This window comes from Manis pentadactyla, chromosome 8, assembly GCF_030020395.1.
Source record: "Manis pentadactyla isolate mManPen7 chromosome 8, mManPen7.hap1, whole genome shotgun sequence".
NCBI classification, from domain to species: Eukaryota; Metazoa; Chordata; class Mammalia; order Pholidota; family Manidae; genus Manis; species Manis pentadactyla.
This window is the reverse complement of record NC_080026.1, coordinates 110,655,320-110,675,269: the sequence shown is the minus strand read 5'-3', so window position 1 is coordinate 110,675,269 and position 19,950 is coordinate 110,655,320. Positions and strand designations below refer to the sequence as shown.

Genomic DNA, 19,950 nt, shown 5'->3' with positions numbered 1-19,950 from the left:
TATAGGAATTTGCAGGCAATATCTAGACCCTAAATCTTACAGTTTGGGCCTCCTGTTCTCACATTAGGGAGATCAAAAGACTGATACCCACAGGTCTGTCACTTACAACAATGCCTTGGATAAATGTACCCAAGCAAAAGACTTGGGGATTGGGCACTGAAACCAGTTTGTGCTATGCTCACCAAGCCACTGCCTGGTGTGGGTTACATCCTCCTGGAGGAAGGAGAGCCTTCTAATTCCTACAAACAAGTATATGGGTTATTAGCAGCCCTAGATATTCACTTCCATCCTCCTTCTAGAAGCTGTACTGTCATTTTATCCACCAGTACATTCTTCTTTGGAACAGACCAGGATTCTTGTCTATATAGTGAAATATCCTAAAATGTTAGGCCACCAAGGTTCTAGAGAAACCAATCCACTCCTATGCCTCCCCTTTGGTATAGAAAAAAAAAAAAGAAAAGAAAAAGTAACATCTAATTACCCTTCAAGGTAATATTATACTTTTCTTTTCTCAGTAAATCTCAATGAAGTGGAAAAGTCATTGATTTAGTGCCAGTAGCCCTTATCTGGGGCAGGTCCTGGCTATGTGACTGCAGGCATTGAAATGATCTCAGCCTTACTTCTCTGTAAAAGAAGGAAAATGAAGTTACTGCACAGAGCCTTGAGTGCTTCATATCATTTCATAAATGAAGCATTGTCTAAACATATGAATTAATCAACTTTAAATTCTAGTTTACTTGAATGAAGGTCTCATTAAAGGCTTTGTTTTACAAATCATTTGTGGATTGTACAGTTACAAAGCCTGGAATATATTAATAATCAAAATAGTGGGACTGAATCATCACAATTGTAAAATTATACATTTGTAGAAATGGCTTACACAGCCTGGTTAGTGACTTCATATCCTGCAAACCAGCAGAAATCCAGTATCTCCAGAAAGAATAAAAGGGTTAAAAATTAAGTTGGGGGAAGACAAATTCCAGTCTTTGAAATAAGGGTATTTCAAAGTTCAAAAGATTTGACAGACTTCTGACCTAAAGACATGTGGATGATCTGTTTGGGTCTCTTGATGGGTCAATATGTACTCAGGGAAGATGAAATCACGTTGGTGTTGTAAGAGAGGAAAGTGAAGACCAGGAACTGTAAGAGAGACATCAGTGTGATGGAACTCTCTAGTGGTAGAAGAAAAAGAGGAAAAGAAGCCAATTGTTTAATGTTCTGGTATATTAAAAAATCCTATCTTCTCAGGTAGGAATTTTCTTCTCAGGCTTATAGTAATGGATCATAACCACTCTATTTTAATTATTTCTCTTTATTTACTTTTTCTTTATTGATATATAATTGACTCCATTTTCATTTCTTATGGGACAAAATGAAACTTCACCTTTGTATCTAGGACATAAGGAAAATACAGTTGCCCCGAAAAAGTTAAATGTTAAAAGCAGCATATCAGAGGGAAGATGAGGAACGTATCTTAAGGAAAGGGAAGAGCTCCCAAGTCTGCAGAAGTCAGTGGCCTGTGTGAGTGTATTTACGATTCGAAAAAAGGAGTCAGGCACAGGAGGGGTTTATCAGCCACTAAAGATTAGAAAAATGTTGCTAGGCAACAGTGGGTCCAGAGGAGAGCCCTCGCCCCTGCAGCATTCTAGTCCACGGCAGTACTGTAATTGGAGATGGAGGCACCCAGTCTTAAGAGCCCAGTGTCATGTAGTATTTGGCTTAAATATTGGTGGTTTTAAGGTCTGTTCTTGGCCAACTTCTTTTCTGACAGTGCATTCCTTCCCAAGGCATTCTCACCCTGTCAAGAGGGGCAGGTGTGGAGGCCTCCAAGGCTGAAAGGCAGAGGACAGACTGCCAGCTTTTCTCTCAAGGGCATTCCTGCTGCGCCCCGCCCCTGCCAGGACACACAGCACCCTATGTCTAGGAGTACACTTTTCACATTTTATGTCTATGAATACACTTTCCACATTTTAATTTCTAAAGAAACATCTAAAGGAGGCCATATGGTCAGTCAAAATTGGGTGTTAAACTTCCATCAAATTTTCCTTAATCTTGGAATAAGTGCTCACACTTACTAAGGGGACTTTCTTCAGTGATGCCCAACATATCCCACTTACCTTTTTATACACAGAAGCCATGATGGCTGTCCGCACATGCATGCCCAGCACGAAGCACAGCTGAAAGTAGTACTGCAGGCAGACGGACTGGAAGAGGGCCACGGCGAACAAGAGGACCGAACAGAGGTACCCAGTCCACGCATACGAGTTCCGGTCATTTGCAAAGGAGATCAGAAGTCTGTCAGAGCAGAACCAAGTCATGGCTGCGCCTCTGGTCTCCAAGGGCTCCACACACTCCGGGGCACAGCCAGCTACTCTATCCTTACCCTGCAGTTAACAAAAGTGACCAGGACTGCCCAATGCCTTTGGAAGATGTGAGTGCACTGTTGGGCCACTGTTCTTGCTTTTGCTTGGAGATGAGCAGCAGGAGCTTAGGGGGATGAACCATCGCTGTGAGAGGGGTAATGAAAGAAATGCTCCACAGAGCTGCCACTGCCATGCTTTGGCTGGGTTTGGGACGGGTGGATTCGTTACTAGACAGTGCAAGCCTAAAAAGGAATTAGGATGTATATCCAGCATGAGTTAGAAGGGCTTCTCCTAGCGCATGATTCATTCCAGACATCCCAGCAAACTACGATGTCTTATCATGATTAACCTGAACCTCCCATTAGGCTACAACTGTGGAGAGAGGAGCTTACAGACACTAGGCAAAAGGCTCTCCTGGGGCATGCTGCCCACCTCTTGGACATAGTGCAGCCCATAACAAGAGCCCCTAACTAGCATCTGTCTTCCTATGAGGGGAGGGACATGGAAAAGAGGGAGGCTAAAGGACATATCATCTTAGTTCTTTGTGCTTTGCATGAATACAACACTGTAAAGGGGAAGAAAACTATGACCCACCCATTTTAAAAAGTGGGAATTCAATAATAAACTTCTGCTTGCATACATAAGGGGCAAGCAAGAAGAATGGCTGTGGAGGCTCTGAAAGGACACTCTGAGGCCTGGGGACTCACTTCAGCAGCTGAGGGTTCGCAAATATGAAGATGTCATGCAGTAGCTTCAGGAGTAATGATTTCAGGAGCACCATGTAGAAGGTTTTGAAGAGGGCCTTCACCAACCAGGACTTAGGAAAGTCTTCTGTGGTGCCAGACTTCTTTTTTTTCTTTTTAGCTTCTTCCTAGGTACAAAACCAAACAGCAGTGAGCACAGAGCTGTGTAGGGCAGACTCTGTCTTGCACTGAACAGCTCCACAGTGGTGAACCCTTGAGTCCTGCTGCCTGCTTTCCACAGATTCTGGTCTCCTCCTCACGGCATGATTGCCATCCACCCTTTCAGCTGCCATCACTGCTCTCCTTTCTCCCCCTGATATCTGATCAGATATCAGGTTAGAAAACCAGGCAACCAAACTGGTGAGAATACCATGTAAAAACAAAGACTAGACTCCCACTGGCAGCCTGCAGGGCAATCAGAGCGAAAGGCATGGACGTGGTGATATATATTTTTTAGGTGCTTAGAAGCCTTTTTGGGTTTTTCTTACTTGTGGTAACTGTGGGATGTTATGGGTTGAACTGTGTTCCCATGAAAGATATGCTGAAACCCTCACCCCAGCACCTTAGATTGTGCCCTTATTTGGAAATAGGTCCTTTGCAGATACAACCACGTTAAGGTAAGGCCATTAGGGTGGGCCCAACTCCAATATGACTGGTGTCCTTATAAGAAAAGAGACCCAGACACAGAGAAGATGGCCGTGTGATGACAGAGGCAGAGACTGGAGTGACACATCCAATGCCAGAGAACAGCATGGCTGGCTGGTAAGCACAAGAAAGTCAAAGAGGCAAGAGAAGTTGTTCCCCTCACGGTTTAGAGGGACTGTGGCCCTGCCGATACGTTGATTTCAGAATTCTGTCCTCCTGAGCTGTGAGATAATACATTTCTGTTGTTTTCAGCCACACAGTGTTTAGTACCTTGTAATGGCAGCCCCAGGAATCTAAGACGTGGGATATTACCACTCACCCACCGGCCTTTTCCCTTTTCTGTGTTTTGCCCTCCTCATTACATTCTCCAGAGTCCCACCGTGACCCAAATTCCAGCTTCTCATCCTGTTTCCCAGGTTTCTCTACTAGTGACATCCTCTTGTAATTTCTCTCACTGAGGTCCCATCTTCTCAGTCTCTTTCACCTGGACAACAAGCCCCAACCTGCTTCCCAGATTCCACTCTTGCCCCCCTCAACGATCCATTCTCCTAGCAGCAAATCAAGTGGGCTTCTAAAAGTACAACTCTGATCGCATTACTCCTGTGTGCAAAACCTTCTGCTGGCTTTCCACCAGTCTTAGATTCCAGACTCCTTAGTATAGTCCACAGTTTACACAGTCTACACAGTTTACTTCCTGCCCACTCTCCTGAGCTCATCTCTCCCCACACTCAGCCTCCCTCTCCATGCTCCAGGCCATCTCTCAGTTCTCAAAACAAGCTAAATGTTTTCCCCTCTCTGCCTTGTACTCCTGCTCCCTCGGACTGGATGACTCTTCTTTCTGATGGTCCCCAAGATAGACTCTGCTCAATGTTTAGGTTTCTGCTCAAGTGTTGCTTCCTCAGAGAAACCTCTCGTATGACCCTCTCGTATGTTACTTTACTCCAAGTATATTAACATGTTTTATTTGCTTAATAGCATTTATTATTCTCAAAGAATAACATGTATTAGTTTATTATTTATTTTCCAGCTCTCTAAAGATGAGGACTCTTTCAAGGCTGTTCTTTGTACCCAGTGCCTAGAATGGTCTCTGACTCATAGAGGTACTCAATAAATATTTTCAAGTAAATAAATAAATGAATTAACTGCTAATGCTAAAGTCCTCTAGGGTGCAGATTCTAGTAATGCTAAGGTATTATTTTATTTTGGTTTTCTACTTTCAAAGACATTTTACTATAGAAAATTTCAAATATACCCAAAAGGAAAGGAACAGTTCATTACACCCCCACATAACCATCACTAAGGTATTATTAGTATTGTGAATACTGCAAATAATATAAAATTCAGAGCAAAGTATAAAGTGCTGTCAAAAGGTAAGGACAGAATCACCATGTCACTGATGTCCTCTGGCTTAAAACATACAGCACATTCATGCTGAAACACATGGGAAAGTTACCAGCACAAGGACGTCTTGACTTTGACTCTGATTCTTGTTCAACCTGTGCAGCCTGTCGCCAGAGTTCCGCCGGGAGTTCTTTTCCTGCCGTCTCTGGAATGCCTGCCTGGCCTTCTGCAGCTCTCTTGCCATGCACTTTTCAAACTTGCTGACAAGTGTCTTGGTTTTAATCTCTTCATCAACATCCCAGACATCTTCAAGTGTCAGAGGTTGCTTGTAGCCTTTCAGAACAACACTGGAACAAGGGTGACCCACAGGCTGGGTCAGAGGCTGTCTCCTTGCCGCTATCAAAACCTGCCTCCCAGTTCCAGGATGGAGGGACAGAAGGACAGACTTCACCCTTGCCCCACTACCCTACTACTCCGTCTCTTAGCCCTCTGATCTTGACAGAAGAGAAGGGAGGGCAAAAAAGAATTGCTTGTGGGTGACAGGAGGTGGGAAAAGACAGCAAGAGGAAGGGGCGGGCCTCTACTGAATCAAGGGCCAAAGGAGCACCGCCTCCCCGCCCTGCTCCTTCTTCCTCTAGCAGTGACTCTGCTGCTGTGCCATCCCCCTGCGGAGCTTCCCCGAGGCCCTTCAAGGGCAGAGTGGACCTGGAGGCTGCCTCTACACTGTCTGTCTGAATTAGGGCTCCTCAACCTGGGATTTGAGAACATGGATAGAAAATAAAGTATATCTTCATGTTTACTAGCTTCTTACTAAAACTGAGCCTTTCCTTCTAACGTGAGTGTAGGGAACCAACCACAGCTGGTTGCCACCAGGGAACACCACCGACGTTTCATGGCTCACTGCTTTGAAGTTGTGGCCCTATTAGGCTCGTGATTAGATCTCGTTATTTAACGCATTAATAAAAAAGCATTTGTATTACTATATCACTATATTGACTTTTTTGGTGAAATGGTTTTAAAAAAATATGTATTTCAAAATATTTGATTTCCTTTATAATTCCATGTCTTTTATTTTATGCACTTATAACATTATCTGAGAAGGGATTCATGGGCATTACCTGCCTGACAAATGGGGTCCGTGGAACTATAAAGGCCAAGAATACCTGCTCCAGATGTTCTGGTAGCCCAGGCCAGCTGTTTGTTCCCTTATCCTCCAAATCTGTGCCACACTGCCTACCCCCCAAATTTCCCTTTTCCAGTCTTACTGCCTCTTTTTCCTACGGTTCTTCCTTTTCTTTGTGGAACCTCCAGACTCCCAAGAGCAAATCTCTCTCCATCATCTCCGCAGCATCCCAGTCTGCTCAGTGAAGGGACTGAACTAAATTGATCTGTAGGTTATAACATTCTCTGACTCTCACTAGGAAAATGAGAAATGGAGGCCACAGGAGGCATTTTTAAAATTAAGATTTCCATCATTTTCAAAAGAGTGAGGGGGTAGGGATATAGATAACCCATATTCCAGCCATTTCCTACCTGTCAAACCAACTAAAGGTAATTCTACTCAGAAATGAAGCTGTGGATGATGGATTCTGCAAGACACACAAAAAAATCAGAAAGTAAATCAATCAGACACAGAAACTGTATGGGACTCTAAAACCAGAAACTGTTTTTTCTAGATAGAATGTGCTAGAACTAGATATGATACTGAAGTAGGCTAAACAACATACGTTTATTTGGAGACTCTAAGGTAGAATGATAATTCAATTTTCTGGCATGATGTGTGAATGGATTGTCTGTGCTGAAGATTGGTGGATCAATGTAAAAGTCAGTATTTCCATACTCTAGTCATCTTATGCCATAAATGCCATAAATGGTCTAGACTACTGTGTTCTGGGTTTAGGGGACCTCCATGAGACCTAGACATCTTGAAGCTACATTTGTGAAGATACCATCCAATTAAGTAATACATGAGGTGGGCATATTCAGAGTCTCACATTTGATGAGTCATCCTTTTCTGAAAATGCTGAAAGGATCAGGGTCAGGATCTGGAATGCATAGCAGATGAAGTACAGGCAGGAGTAGGCCAGATTAGAATTGCTGTCCTACAGGGGGAAAAAAATCCAAGAGATCAAATGAGCCTTTTATTCAAATTAAGTCTAAATGGCCCCTATGTATCAATGCTTGTGATTAAAGCCTATTATCAAATCCCCTAAATACAATTTGATCCTGGAGTTCAAATGACTTGATGCCATTTACTCCAACTCAGAAACTGCCCAGCAGCACCTCCTCATGTCACCTTTTCTTTCCTCCTTACCTTTAAGAGTGTCCGGATCAGAGTCTGAAATTGGAAAGTGCCACAGAGTATTGAGAGAATCCAGAATAGGGATAGGAACCAAGAGTCCTTCTGCACACACCATTGCCTGCTGTGTTGGATCAGCAAAACCAGGAGCTAGAGGGAAATTCACATTGATCTGAAGAATATTGTCACTAGCCAAGAAAAAGAGGCCAGAAGGATGTAGAAAGGAGGGGTGAAAGAGGAGATTGTTGTAACAAATCTGGCCAGGCAGAAGGCACACAGATGCCAAACTGTAAATTTCCTCCCTGATACTACCCAACTTTCTCTTTCAGGGCCTCAGTGCCCTTCCTGGGACCATATTCCCCATCCCATCTCTGTTCACCCCACTTGGGTAGGGAGTTAGTCAAGAACACAGTCACCATCTGCATTTTAATGGAGTTACTTTGGGAGCCAGGAAAAATCTTCTCAAGACCCAAGGAAATTAATTTCAGGCACTGTAGCCATCAAGCTGAGGAAACATTCTGCTGGTTAGAAGCAAAGTGTCTGTATTGTGATTTTATAATATCAGACTAAGCAATTAATACTGATGATAATTAAAAACTTGCCTTGTAATATCTCACTTAGATATAATTATTAAATGTTGGTTTCCTAGATTCAGTGCTATGTTAATAAACCAGTATTCTGAAAACAAAGCCATGATTTGTAGCATTTGCCTATTTCCATGGTATAAATACTCCCACTGTGGTGGATTTCAAGCTCCAACACTTGTCACTAAACTCAGATTTGGGGAGAGATATACTCGGTCTTCTCTGTGAGCCAGCTCCATCACACCACTGTCTAGATCCTTCTTTGTTTTATAACAATAGCAAAAACAATGCCTACCAGGTCCAGAATATTCATGTCACTGAGTGAAGGGTGGGACACTGTGCTAAGCTCATGCCTGATCTAACAGTAGCAATTGCTACTCAATCCTAGATGACTATTGCCCTGTGGGAATGTAGGCCCATAAGTTGCCAGACATTCTCATTTTTTTAAGAAAGTTTGGAAATCCAAATAATAATGTGGAGTCTTCCTTTTTTAAAATGGTGGCAACTAATTCAGTTGTTTTTTAACACCATACACCACCTCTCCCCCTTCGCCCCTGCAAAAAAAACCATGTCTGCAGGAAAGACATCAGTTTCTGTTATCAAGTTTGTTCAAACAACTCTAGACTGAGTGATCCATTGGTTAGAGTCGCCAGTCAATTTTAAAGTAATATTTACAGCATTTAGAAAGTTATTTTACAACAAGAAACTTGGATTTCATGTATAAATCTTAGATGGCAAGCTATGAGGGCATAAGATACATAGCTTAGTCATTAAGGTTCATACTTACACTAGGGAGAGGGCTCTATAAATAGGTGTTCAAAAGAAGATGAAAAGCTACAATTATAACCAAGCTTTGTTTCATCACAGGTCCCTTGAAAAAGGTAGATGAAATTAGATTTAATTTTATTCCAAAAGAGTACAGTTCAGCTAGGTAAGTAAGAGTAAAGAGAAGATAAACAGGGCAGAAGTGGTGATGGACCTTACCCATGTGGCCAGGTAAAGGCTTGGGTTGGTATATCTAATGGCAGGGACTGTGGCTTGTCCAGAGTCTTCTGTGAGTGCAAGGGCCAGCTCTATAGCTGCTAGAATAAGAAGGAATACAACAAGCACCTGAGAAGGGAAAAATACACTGTTAGGAGGGTAACATCCTTTAGGATAGAATGGTTCCCAGTAATAGATAGTAAAAATCCTTTAAGATCAATTTCATTAGTACTCACAGCAATGCAAAGTAAAACAATAAGATGTCATTTTTGTACATAAAATTCTACTTGGTGCTGGCAAGGGTGCAGAGACATGTATTTTAACACATTTTTGGTGAAAATATAAATTGGCAAAAATCCTCCTGGACTATAAAAATTTTCCATTATATTTCAAAAGCCTTCAACTGCTCATATACTTTGATACAGTAATTCTATTTTTACAAATTATTCTGGAGAAATAATCTGAATTGCAGACAACTATTTGTGTGCAAGAATGTTAAGTAGAGTCTCATTTTTAATAGTGAAGAATTTATAAAACCTACAATAACCCAAAACAGTTGTGGAAGGGATTGTTGGAAGGAGCTAATGTTGCAAGAGTTGTTAGAATAAGTTATGGTATCCTCATTCGATGAGCTATTATGCATTAACCAAATTATGTCTAAGAATGATGTTCATAATACTGGGAAATGCTTTTTATATCATCTTAAGTGAAAGGAATAGACTACAAAATTGCACATATAATGAGTTCAATTATGCTTTTAAAATATGCATAGAAAAAAGTGACAGTTTCCCACCAATATGCCAGATTTAGTACACTTGTCTAACCTTCCATCCTTTCCCATCCTATTGAAATGGTGGCAAAGAAGTACCCAAGAAGTAAATCCATAACAGCACTGAGAATAAGAATGGAGAAAAGTAGGCTCAGTAGACCAGATGAGTTTTAAAAGACAAAAAGCAAATGTGTTAATAGCAACAGGAAAAAGAGCAGAGAAAACCAGGCCCAACACACACAAGAAAAGGCAGCAGTGGGAGGGAAGCCGGAGACATACTGTTGATCGCTGTGCTTGTAACTATGTCTGCCCCAGCAGATGCACTCTCCACGCTTGTCCCTTCAAGCCTAGAGTGGTAAGAGTTTGCTGCTAAGCCCCAGGTCCCTTTGTAAATACACCTCCTCACATTATCCTATCTTGCCTCAGCTGTCTGTTTCTGGTTGGAACTCCTTGACTAGTAGAGCTGCCTACTCAAGGCTATTCTTTTCTTCCTAAAAGAGCCTCCTTTTGTAAAATATACCCTACTTAGCTCACCCATGTTTGGGAGAATGCTAGACCCATCTCTAACTCCATGAAATGAATTAAAACCAATCACAATGATCCCATTCCTCTGGCCTTTGATTGTTTTACCCATGGGCATATGGCATAATTCTTGCCAAAGAGAATAGGGGACAGCTTGTGGGGATGAGCTTGTGGGGCTTCTAGAAAGGTTTCCCTCACTGATCAAATTGATACATTGATCCAGAATACATAAAGAATTCTCCATAACTCAACAAGGAAAAGACACAACTCAACTTAAAAATAAGCAAAGAGTTTATTTGAACAATAAGTTTTTCCAAAGAAAGTACGCCAAAGGCCAAAAAGCATACGAAAACTTGCTAAACATCATTAGTTATTAGGGAAATGCAAATCAAAACCCCAGTGAGATACCATTTCCTACCTGCTAGGATAGCTTTAATTGAAATGATGGACAATAACAAGTATTGGTGAGGATATGTGTTAGAAAACTCATACACCATTGGCAGGAATGTAAAAGGGTGCAGTTTGGAAAACAGTTTGTCTTTCTTCAAAATATTAAACATAGAGTTACCATATGACTTAGCAATTGTACTAAGTATATACCCAAGAGAACTAGAAACCTGGGTCCACCCGAAAACTTGTATACAATGTTCCTAACAGCATTTTTCAAAACACACAGGAAATGGAAACAACCAAAATGTCCATTAATTGGTGAATGGATAAACAAAATATGAGACATCCATACAATGGTATATTATTCTGCCATAAAAAGGAATGAAAAATTGATACATGCTACAACATGGATGAACCTTGAAGACAGTGCTCAAAGAAGCCAGTCACAGAAGGCCATGTACTGTATGATTTCATTTATATGTGAAATATCCAGACTAGGGATAGAGACAAAAAGCAGATTTGTGGTTGCCAGCAGATGGGGGAGAAGGGAATAGGAGTGACTGTATAATGAGAACAAGGCTTCATTTGGGATGTTGAAAAGTGGTGGAACTAGATAGTAGTGATGATTGCACAATGTTGTGAATGTATTTAATGCCACTGAATTGTACACTTTAAAATGGCTAAAATGGTAAATTTCATGTTATGTGTATTTTACCACAATAAAAAAAACTTCAAAAAAAAAAAAGAAATGAAGTACTGATTCATGCTACAACATGTATAAAACTTGAAAAATTATGCTAAATGAAATAAGGCACCAAAGGCTCCATGTTATATAAATTCCATGTATATGAAATGTTCTAAATAGGAAAATTCAAAAACACTGAAAACAGATTATTAGTTGTCAGGGATGAGGGGGAGAAGAGAGCAGTTGGGCAATGAGGTGTTAGCCTAATAGGTATTTTTGGAGTGATGAAGATACTCTGGAATTAGTGGTGATGATCGCACAATTCTATGGGTATACTAAAAACTACTGAATTATACACATTAAACAGGTGAGTTCTATGGTATTTGGATTATATCTCAATAAAATTATTTTTAGGCAATATATAGTTTCTTTATTTGCCTCTGGACACTGACTTGAGGGTGTGATACCTGGAGCTTTTGCAGCCATCCTACAATCATTGCTAGTTTGATGACTGGCTTGATATGCTGAGGTTACCAGAATAAAGATGAAAATAATCAGCTATCTGTTGATGTTGTTGAGTTTCTAAAGTAATAAATCCTGGAGCTGCACTACCTCTGGACTTCTTGTTACATAAGATAATAAATTCCTTATTGTTTAAGCTAAGAGGTGTGACTTACAGGTGAGAGAGGCCTTAAATGATATACATCCATTCTTTGTAGTCAGCTCTGGCAGAAAGTAAGATTGATAAATAAGACAGAAATCAGAGTCTTAATTGAAGTTCTGTGAACAGAACTGGTACAGTCACGCCAGGCACTTCCTTCCTCCTCCCACCTCCAACCCATCACCGCAACTCCACTGACAGCTGTATTTGCTACTAGCACCCCCAGACAGGCTAAAACTGAATCACCTTCTAAAGAAATGGAATGCCTTCTGTGAGGAGGATTAGGTGGGTATTGTGGGTCTTGGTGACTGGGATAAATTCATCTTCATTTGACACACGGTAGGGGTGGAGGAGTACAGCCCAGGCTCCTGCGCTGGGGGAAGCCAGTAAGTCCAGACAGCCATCCAGAACTCATGGCTCATCGAGAGGCAGTCCTCTCACCAAGAAGAGGCCAGCTGAGGAAGCAAATGTAGTAATGGTAGAAGGACCTACTCCAGTCACATATGTTCATTAACTTAATCCTTTATGTATAAATGCAAACAGAACACTAATAACCATGAGGAAGTTAAGAGAAACCAATACTAGCAAAGGAAATAGTCAGTATAATTAAATGGAATAGCTGAGCTTGGATGGAACAAATTATTAAGTGAACAAGATCATTTTAAGTCATTTTAAAATTAATGACCTAAGAAAGATTCGAGAAGACATTGCATTGAGAAGAAGGTTGTTGTTTTAAAAAAAAAAGGTACAATCAGAAATAAAGAAGAATTTTTAGAAATCAAACTCATGGCTGTTAAAATAAAGGCTCTTTAGGGTAACTGGAAGAAAAAAATTGGGGAATCTCTCAGACACAGGTGAAAAGAGAAAAATAAATTTTAAAACCCAAAAGAGAATGAGAAACTGAGAAGAGGGATCAATTCAGAGATTCCAACATCCATCTAAAAGAAGTTCTGAAGAGATGTAAACTCAAAATTGGAGGAAGAGAAATGAAAGGAGTAGTATATGAAAGTTTCTCAGAGGTGAGAAAGACATGAGTCTTTAAGTTGAAAGTATAGAACCCACTGAATGAAAAAAGGCCCACATAAGTGGATTCCATGAAATTTCAGGACATCAAGAATAAAAAGGATAAAGCTTCTAGAGAGGAGAACAAGGAATGAGGAGGATCCTAACTTGGCAGAACAGGACATTGCGGAACAACATAGCAACATCTGCAGAGTTAAAAAAAAAATGTTTTGAGCCTAGGATTCCAAATCCAGATGAACATTTTCAGAAAGCAAGGACTTAGAGACTTTATTTACTGTTGCTCTCTCAGAAAATTTATTTGAGGATATACGCCAGATCCAAGAAATTTGAGGGCCCTAATTCTCTCATCTTACACAAAGGGACATCAAGATACAGAGTCTAAAATTAATGACAGATTATTTTTACAAATAAACATAACCAGCAGAACAATTGAAAGTAATCATACAAAATGAAATGACTGAAAGAGGAGGAGAAGAAAAAGAAGATGGGCAAGGTCAATGAGCTAAGTTTCTTGTCTTTCATAGAGGGCAAAATAAATCTTTTTTGAAGTTAACAGGTGAAGAAGTTCAGGCATAAAACATTATTTGCAGATAGGGAGGTATCCACCAAACTAATTTTAAATGGAAGCTTCTGGGGAAGGAGACTAGGAGGTAGCAAGGTGAGAAAGAGAATTTTGCTTTTCATTTTGTATTTTTTTTTTGTTCAGGTGTTTTTGTTGTGAAGAGAATGTAAGAAAACGTGCCAAAATGTAAACAGGAGTATATCAGACTGATACAGTTATCAATGGATTAATTTTCTTCCTATTTCCCAGAGTCTCCAAACGTTCTATAATAATGATGCATTATTTTAATAATCAGAAACATACAGATGCTTTTATTAATTAGAATCAGGAAAATATTGTGGTTAGTTAATGATTACTAAGTCTTCAAGCAGTCTTTGTCCTTGATCTCTGATTTATTGGAGGAGCTTCAAGGGCACATGGACTTTACTACACTCGGTTTCCTAAGGAGACACAATCTAACTGGTATTAAGAAACGTAAGACATGTTTACTCTCTCTCCATCTCTGCAAGGTCCTCCTTTTCTCAGTGCTTTATGAATGACAAAGCACGATGGTGAATCTTCCATCCAGCACAGAGTGTCCACTAGTGCAGCTAGACTACTAGTTAGTGCAAACTGACTCAGTTCAGATGAGGTAAACACTGCACTATGACCAAATAAGAGCAGCAATAAAAATAGTTCAAGAGTCAGAGAAACAAACAGCCCAAAGGCAAGTAGGAGAGAATGCAGAGAAATAAAATCAAGTTGAGATGTAAGCCAAGAAGATTCTCATAGACGAAGTAAAGTTTTCCTTTGTAGGGAATTATACTTCTGACTGTTTCAAAGAGACCAATTATTTTGAAAACGTTAAGAGGAAGCTAATTTGTGCCAGTCACGCTCAGGGCAGAGGACAAAAAAATAAAGTATAACTTGCTAACAGAGTTTCTGAGACTGTGAGCAAACATGAATGGATTATTAGCTAAAGAAAAAAATAAAGTTCATATAGTTGAGCTTCGGATAGTGGGTGATTAAGAGGACCAACCCCAATTCAGTTGAAAATCCATGTATAACTTTTTTTTGAAGTATATTTGATATACAATCTTATATTGGTTTCATATATACAGCACAGTGTTTCAACATTTACCCACATTATTAAATCTTCAACCCCAACTAATTCAGTTATTATCTGTCAACATAGAAAGATGTTACAGAATCATTGCCTATATTCTCCATGCCATACTACATGTACTTTAGACTTCCCTCAAAACCTTAACTATTAATAGTCTACTGTTGACCAAAAGCATTACTGATAACATAAACAGTTGATTAACAGATATTTTGAATATGCATTATATACTGTATTCTTTTTTCTTCTTCTTTTTTTTTTTTTAATTCCTCTTTGAGAGGGTGCACTGTTCCCGGAAGTACTGCAATACCAGGTCGATGTGTGGAGTGGATGGAGCAAGCTCCTATTCTATCTCCCTGCTCCAAAAATCCATTTAATATATTGTCCTCGGATAGAGGGCATATCAGATATTAAACTGATAAGAACAGATACTACACTTGATCTTAGCCAAAAGGCCAAAAAGCGATTACATACTGTATTCTTATAATAAAGTAAGTGAAGAGAATTGTTTTCAATTGTCACAAAACTCCAAAAAATTTCTCAATATATTATTGAAAAAAATCCACAGCTAAGTGGACCTGCTTAGGTCCATGTTGTTCAAGGGTCAACTGTACATTGCTTTTCTTTTTCTCTATAGAGATTGTGTTTATAAAAGTTACACAAAATGTGACATATCCATACTATGGAATATTATTCAGCCATAAAAATCGGTGAAGTACTGATGCATAAACATGGTTGAACCTTGAAAACCTTATGCTAAGTGGAAAAAGCCAATCATAAAAGACCATGTATTATTATATGATTCCATTCATATGAAATGTCAAGAATAGGGAAACTGTAGAGACAGAAAGTAGATTAGTGGTTACTTAATGCTAAGCAGGATGGGGATATAGGGGTTTTTTTTTGAGAGAGAGAGTAAAGATGTTCTAAAGTTGACTGTGGTGGTAGTTGCACACATCTGTGAATATACTAGAAAAAATAGAATTCATTGAAGTGGGTGAATTGTAAGTGAATTATATCTCATAAGGCTGTTTTTAAAAAATTAATAGCTATGATTACAATGGGATAGTGATTTACTGGTTACCTAGCTTTTTTTTTTTTTTTTTTGGAAGCCCCAGGAAATGCCGAAAGCCCCAGCACTGGACTGACTTTAACCAAAAGCTGTCACTCGTGCCCAAGGGTATTGAAGCATGTTGTTCAGTGTTCACAGTTTAACATGCTCTTGACTCAAGCCCTACTCCTACAGCTTAATACCAATGGTCAACAAAGTCATACGGAGTGTTAGGCCCTGTACTGGGCACTTGGGTCAACAAAGCAGACAACCCAGCAGACAACCCTGCCCCAGGCTTTCAGAGACTGTTCTTTTCCTACCCAGAGTCCCACAAAACCCAACACCAGCACCACCTCAGAGTATCAATGCAAATCCCCTTTTCTTTGGCCAAATCCCTTCCTCTCTTTTATATTCCAGGTAGTCTGAGGTCATTGGTGTGTTTGCTCATAGAACACCAAGTCTAATTTGCCTTTCTAAAATGCTGTTTATAAAGATCAGACAGATAGGGGGAAAAACTAGTGAAAAGAAGCAGGTGGTGGGTTTTATGAAGCAGCTTTTCAACCTCAGTCGAGAGTCCTTCAGTTCCCCCAAGACCCTCTTTGCATTAATCAGTGGAGCTGGCTGATGGGTTTCTCCCCTCATTCCTCCTGGATTCTCCTGCAATGCCTGTCCTTTCCATATTTCCCTATTCGGGCATGTCACTATGAGCTTTCACCTACTCTTTCTGTGAGTGATTGTCCAAAACCATGGAAGACTTGAGGAGAATGAAAGCCTTATTTCAGATCTGAGTTTTGGGAGATGAGCAATGGTTGGATTACCAGAATGACACAAAGGACAGATTTCATTTTCACCTCATGGTAGGTACCGACCGAATTACAGACTCCTAAATTACTCAAACAGCTTCAAGACAGTCCAACATTTGTTTCCCCAATATTGAAAAGACAATAACTATTTGACTGATTGATTACTCATCATTGGTGTTTAGGGAATGCAATATCGGTAAAATTTCTTTTATCACTAGAAGACTTTTGTCACTATACTTGTGCAAAAATCAGAGTCACCTTAACAAATATGGCAAGAGTCCATGAGGCATGGGGCAGGTAGAGAGAGAACATCCAGAGCCTGCTCTCCTGGAGACGTCAGCACCTGGGAAAGCTGGTTAAAGATGGGGAGGAAGACTGCTGAACCACCAAGAAAATGTCTCTATTGTGCACCAAGGAATTAGGAAATAGTGGTGTTCCCGTACCTGCTTAGCAAGGTAGAGTTTGGTTATAGGAGATCTCTTGGTCCTGGATCTATATACATGGAGAAGCTGCCAAGGGGCCAGGAGCCAAAGGAAACCCAAGGGAATCCACACCAGAACAGTTTGCTCAAAACAAAGTGGCAGGTCCACCTCCGGGCTATCCAGGAATGAGGAATTCTGGGGGACAAAATGGAAGGGTTGTTGGACACACCCATTTTTGAAGGCAGAAGACCAGCCCCAAGCTTACCCCCATCCCCTCCCATTTCCAAAAAAATTTAACTCAGATTTATATCCATACCCAGCCTGACCCTTTGACTAGTTGCTTTTTCCTATTCATCTCCATTGATATTATTTCACCTCTTAATGACATTGAGTGATTTTTCCAGCCAATCAAACCTCAAAAACCTTTCTTTCTATGATTCTAAGTGAATTTCTCCACCAGCTTCTCTGAGTAAACTCCACCACTGCATTTGCCAAGTTGTGGGAATAACTGGGACCAGCTGTTCCTCATACAGAGGGGAAAATAGCTCCCTGGGATAGAGAAATTTGTTCCTCTTATTCTAGTTTTTAGCACCGATTGAACTCCCTGGCGGACATTGAAACATGCACGCAGCAGAATGTTGGTCACACTGTGGCATTTAGCCTCCTCTAGCCCAGAGCTCTGAGAGCAGAACCTGAGAGGACCTTTAGCACAGGAGTGGCACCGGCACTATCGGAAGCTTATTCCCTTCTCGAGGTGAGGGTGGAGAGCGCCAGTTCTTTTATCTGAGTCATGTGAGAATAGATTTTTCTCTTCCTATAAATATTTTTAAATTGTTTTGTACAGACTTTTTAAAGAAAAGTTTGAGGTATCCTGAGCAAGATGATCTGTCAAATACTTCTGAGAGAGAATTCTCAAAAGATGGCCTGGCAAGATCCTGGGGTTTATTAAGCCCATCTTTCTGTGTCCTGGCCTTGAGGGCCCTTGGGGCCAAGTGCTTTCTAAGATGGGACCTGCTATCCACATGCTCTGCTATCTCATTCCTGCTCTTTTCATCTCTCCATAAATTTATCTGACAAAAAATTCAGAAGAATTATGTATATTTAAACCATTTTAACAATGCTCCAGGTGAATCTGATGTTGATGCTAGGCATGTGCAGACCATACTTTCTCAGTCACTAAATCCAGAGTCCCTCTTATTCTCTATTCTGCAAACCAGTTGGTACTGTCACTCCATTTCGCAATTCTCTCCTCTAATGGTTCAAAATCATCTAAGTGCTCATGATGTCCCAATTTTCATTCCTGGCCTCAACCTGTAGTCCATATCACTAACTGCCGGTTCCTCTACAACATTATCATTATCACTCCATATCATTATCACATCTCAACAAGATTCAGTCATGGACCTTCTCTTTTCTCTCCACCCCACAAATGGCACAAAATCCCCCTCTTAACTTGGATGAAATTGGAAGCCTTTTCCCTATTTATTTTTAGAGAAGACAATTTTGCAGCTAGCTAGTCTGAGAAGTCTAACAATAAACATGTTAGAGAACAAATATATTACCTCTCCCACATGGAAATGCTTCTGGAAATACCAAAAATCTAAAAAAAGAAAAGCCCTGAGTTTTAGACCAACCACACATCTAACTTTTCTGGTTCTTACTGCTGGTCATTCTAGGTTAATATACTACTGTTCTGAATTTGAGAAGAGTCAACAGTAAGGATAAGTGTGATTTCTCACCCAAAAGGTAGAGTTGCAGAATGTCTCCAGCATGATTCCTAGGGTACTTGTGGAATGAAGACTCTTATGTGGCTTGTTTCTTCTTATTTCTTCTTTTGCTCAGAGAAGGTGGAAGGTGAGTAGCAGTGTGGTATTTTTCATTCTGATGCTCTGATTTTCCAAATAAAGGCAGGTCTCCTGACCTTTCATCCCAACAACTTAATTATTAACCTTGCTCAGATGAGTATTTACCTTATTTTAGTGAACAGACATGTGTGCTGAACCCCAGGAACAGGTAGACTCACGAGTTCCCAAAGTACCGGAAGACTCAGTAGGTGTAGTCGTACCTAAGAGGAACACGGAAAGGTGTCAGCATCGCTGGCGGACAGTCCAAAGTGGAGGAGTTTCCCTTCTCCTGAAGATGCATGACCTAAATGAGAAGCCTGGAGGGGAGAGTATGCACCCCTAAATATGCAGTTTCACTTCTGTTTTAAGGCCTCAGAGTTTATAGAAATGTGAAATACTCTTCTCCTCTGGATTTTTAATTAGCAGCATAGAAGTTAAAACAGAAGTTAAAAATTGGGTAAACTTTATTTGCAAAAGTCATTATAAAATAGCATACCCATTGTGAACCTACATATATATATAATGAATACAACAAAATGTTAACCTTAGCTGTTAGGATTGTGGGTGATTTTTATTTCCCTTTTTGCTTGTGTGTAGTTTTCTATTTTTTCCATAATTATCAGGTATTATTTATGTAATAGTATTCTTAAAGCAATTTTTTTTGTATTTTGGAAAAAAACACAGATGTAAAATTTACCATCCTGTTTTTAAGTGTACAGTTCAGTAATGTTAAGCACATTCACATTGTTGGGCAACCATCTCTAGAACTTTTTCATCTTACAAAACTGACAACTTATACCCATTAGAAAACAATTCCCCATTTCCCCATTCCCCTAATAAAGCAAATGTTCTTTTAAAATCACAGTACCCTAAATTAACAGCAACTAGGTAAGCTTATTAACATATTAAACTGCAAACACCATCATTTGGAGGATCATGTGGAAACATTCTGGTCAGCTACACAAAAAACCACATCTTTGTTCTGTGGGTATACACAGACTGTATCTACAGAGATTAATTACAGGAGAGTAATGTATACTTTAAAGTATACATACATACATATTTTAATGTATATGTTCATGCCTGGCCTAAGGTTCACTATACCTTTGATTATCTTAAATTCACAAGTGATATTAATATTTACCACTAGTACCAGTGGA

The 19,950-nt window shown here is 40.0% G+C and overlaps 1 protein-coding gene and 1 non-coding gene across 2 annotated transcripts in view; both read right to left on the bottom strand.

The window, feature by feature from the left end:
• ABCC2 (ATP binding cassette subfamily C member 2) overlaps positions 1–18,848 on the bottom strand; it is a 65,675-nt gene extending 46,827 nt beyond the window's left edge. The window contains exons 1-9 of the mRNA XM_036899075.2: positions 18,686–18,848; positions 16,968–17,141; positions 8,960–9,085; positions 7,407–7,541; positions 7,087–7,194; positions 6,626–6,681; positions 5,205–5,439; positions 3,071–3,234; positions 2,118–2,295 (exon numbers count right to left, since the gene is read on the bottom strand). Coding sequence (XP_036754970.2) covers positions 2,118–2,295; positions 3,071–3,234; positions 5,205–5,439; positions 6,626–6,681; positions 7,087–7,194; positions 7,407–7,541; positions 8,960–9,085; positions 16,968–17,141; positions 18,686–18,718 — 1,209 coding nt within the window. The 5' untranslated portion in view covers positions 18,719–18,848. The remainder of the gene's footprint in view (positions 1–2,117; positions 2,296–3,070; positions 3,235–5,204; positions 5,440–6,625; positions 6,682–7,086; positions 7,195–7,406; positions 7,542–8,959; positions 9,086–16,967; positions 17,142–18,685) is intronic.
• LOC118919301 (U2 spliceosomal RNA) lies at positions 14,947–15,137 on the bottom strand. The gene has a single exon (XR_005027446.1). It is a non-coding gene; the product is annotated as a U2 spliceosomal RNA (small nuclear RNA).
• Positions 18,849–19,950: the final 1,102 nt, after the last annotated feature.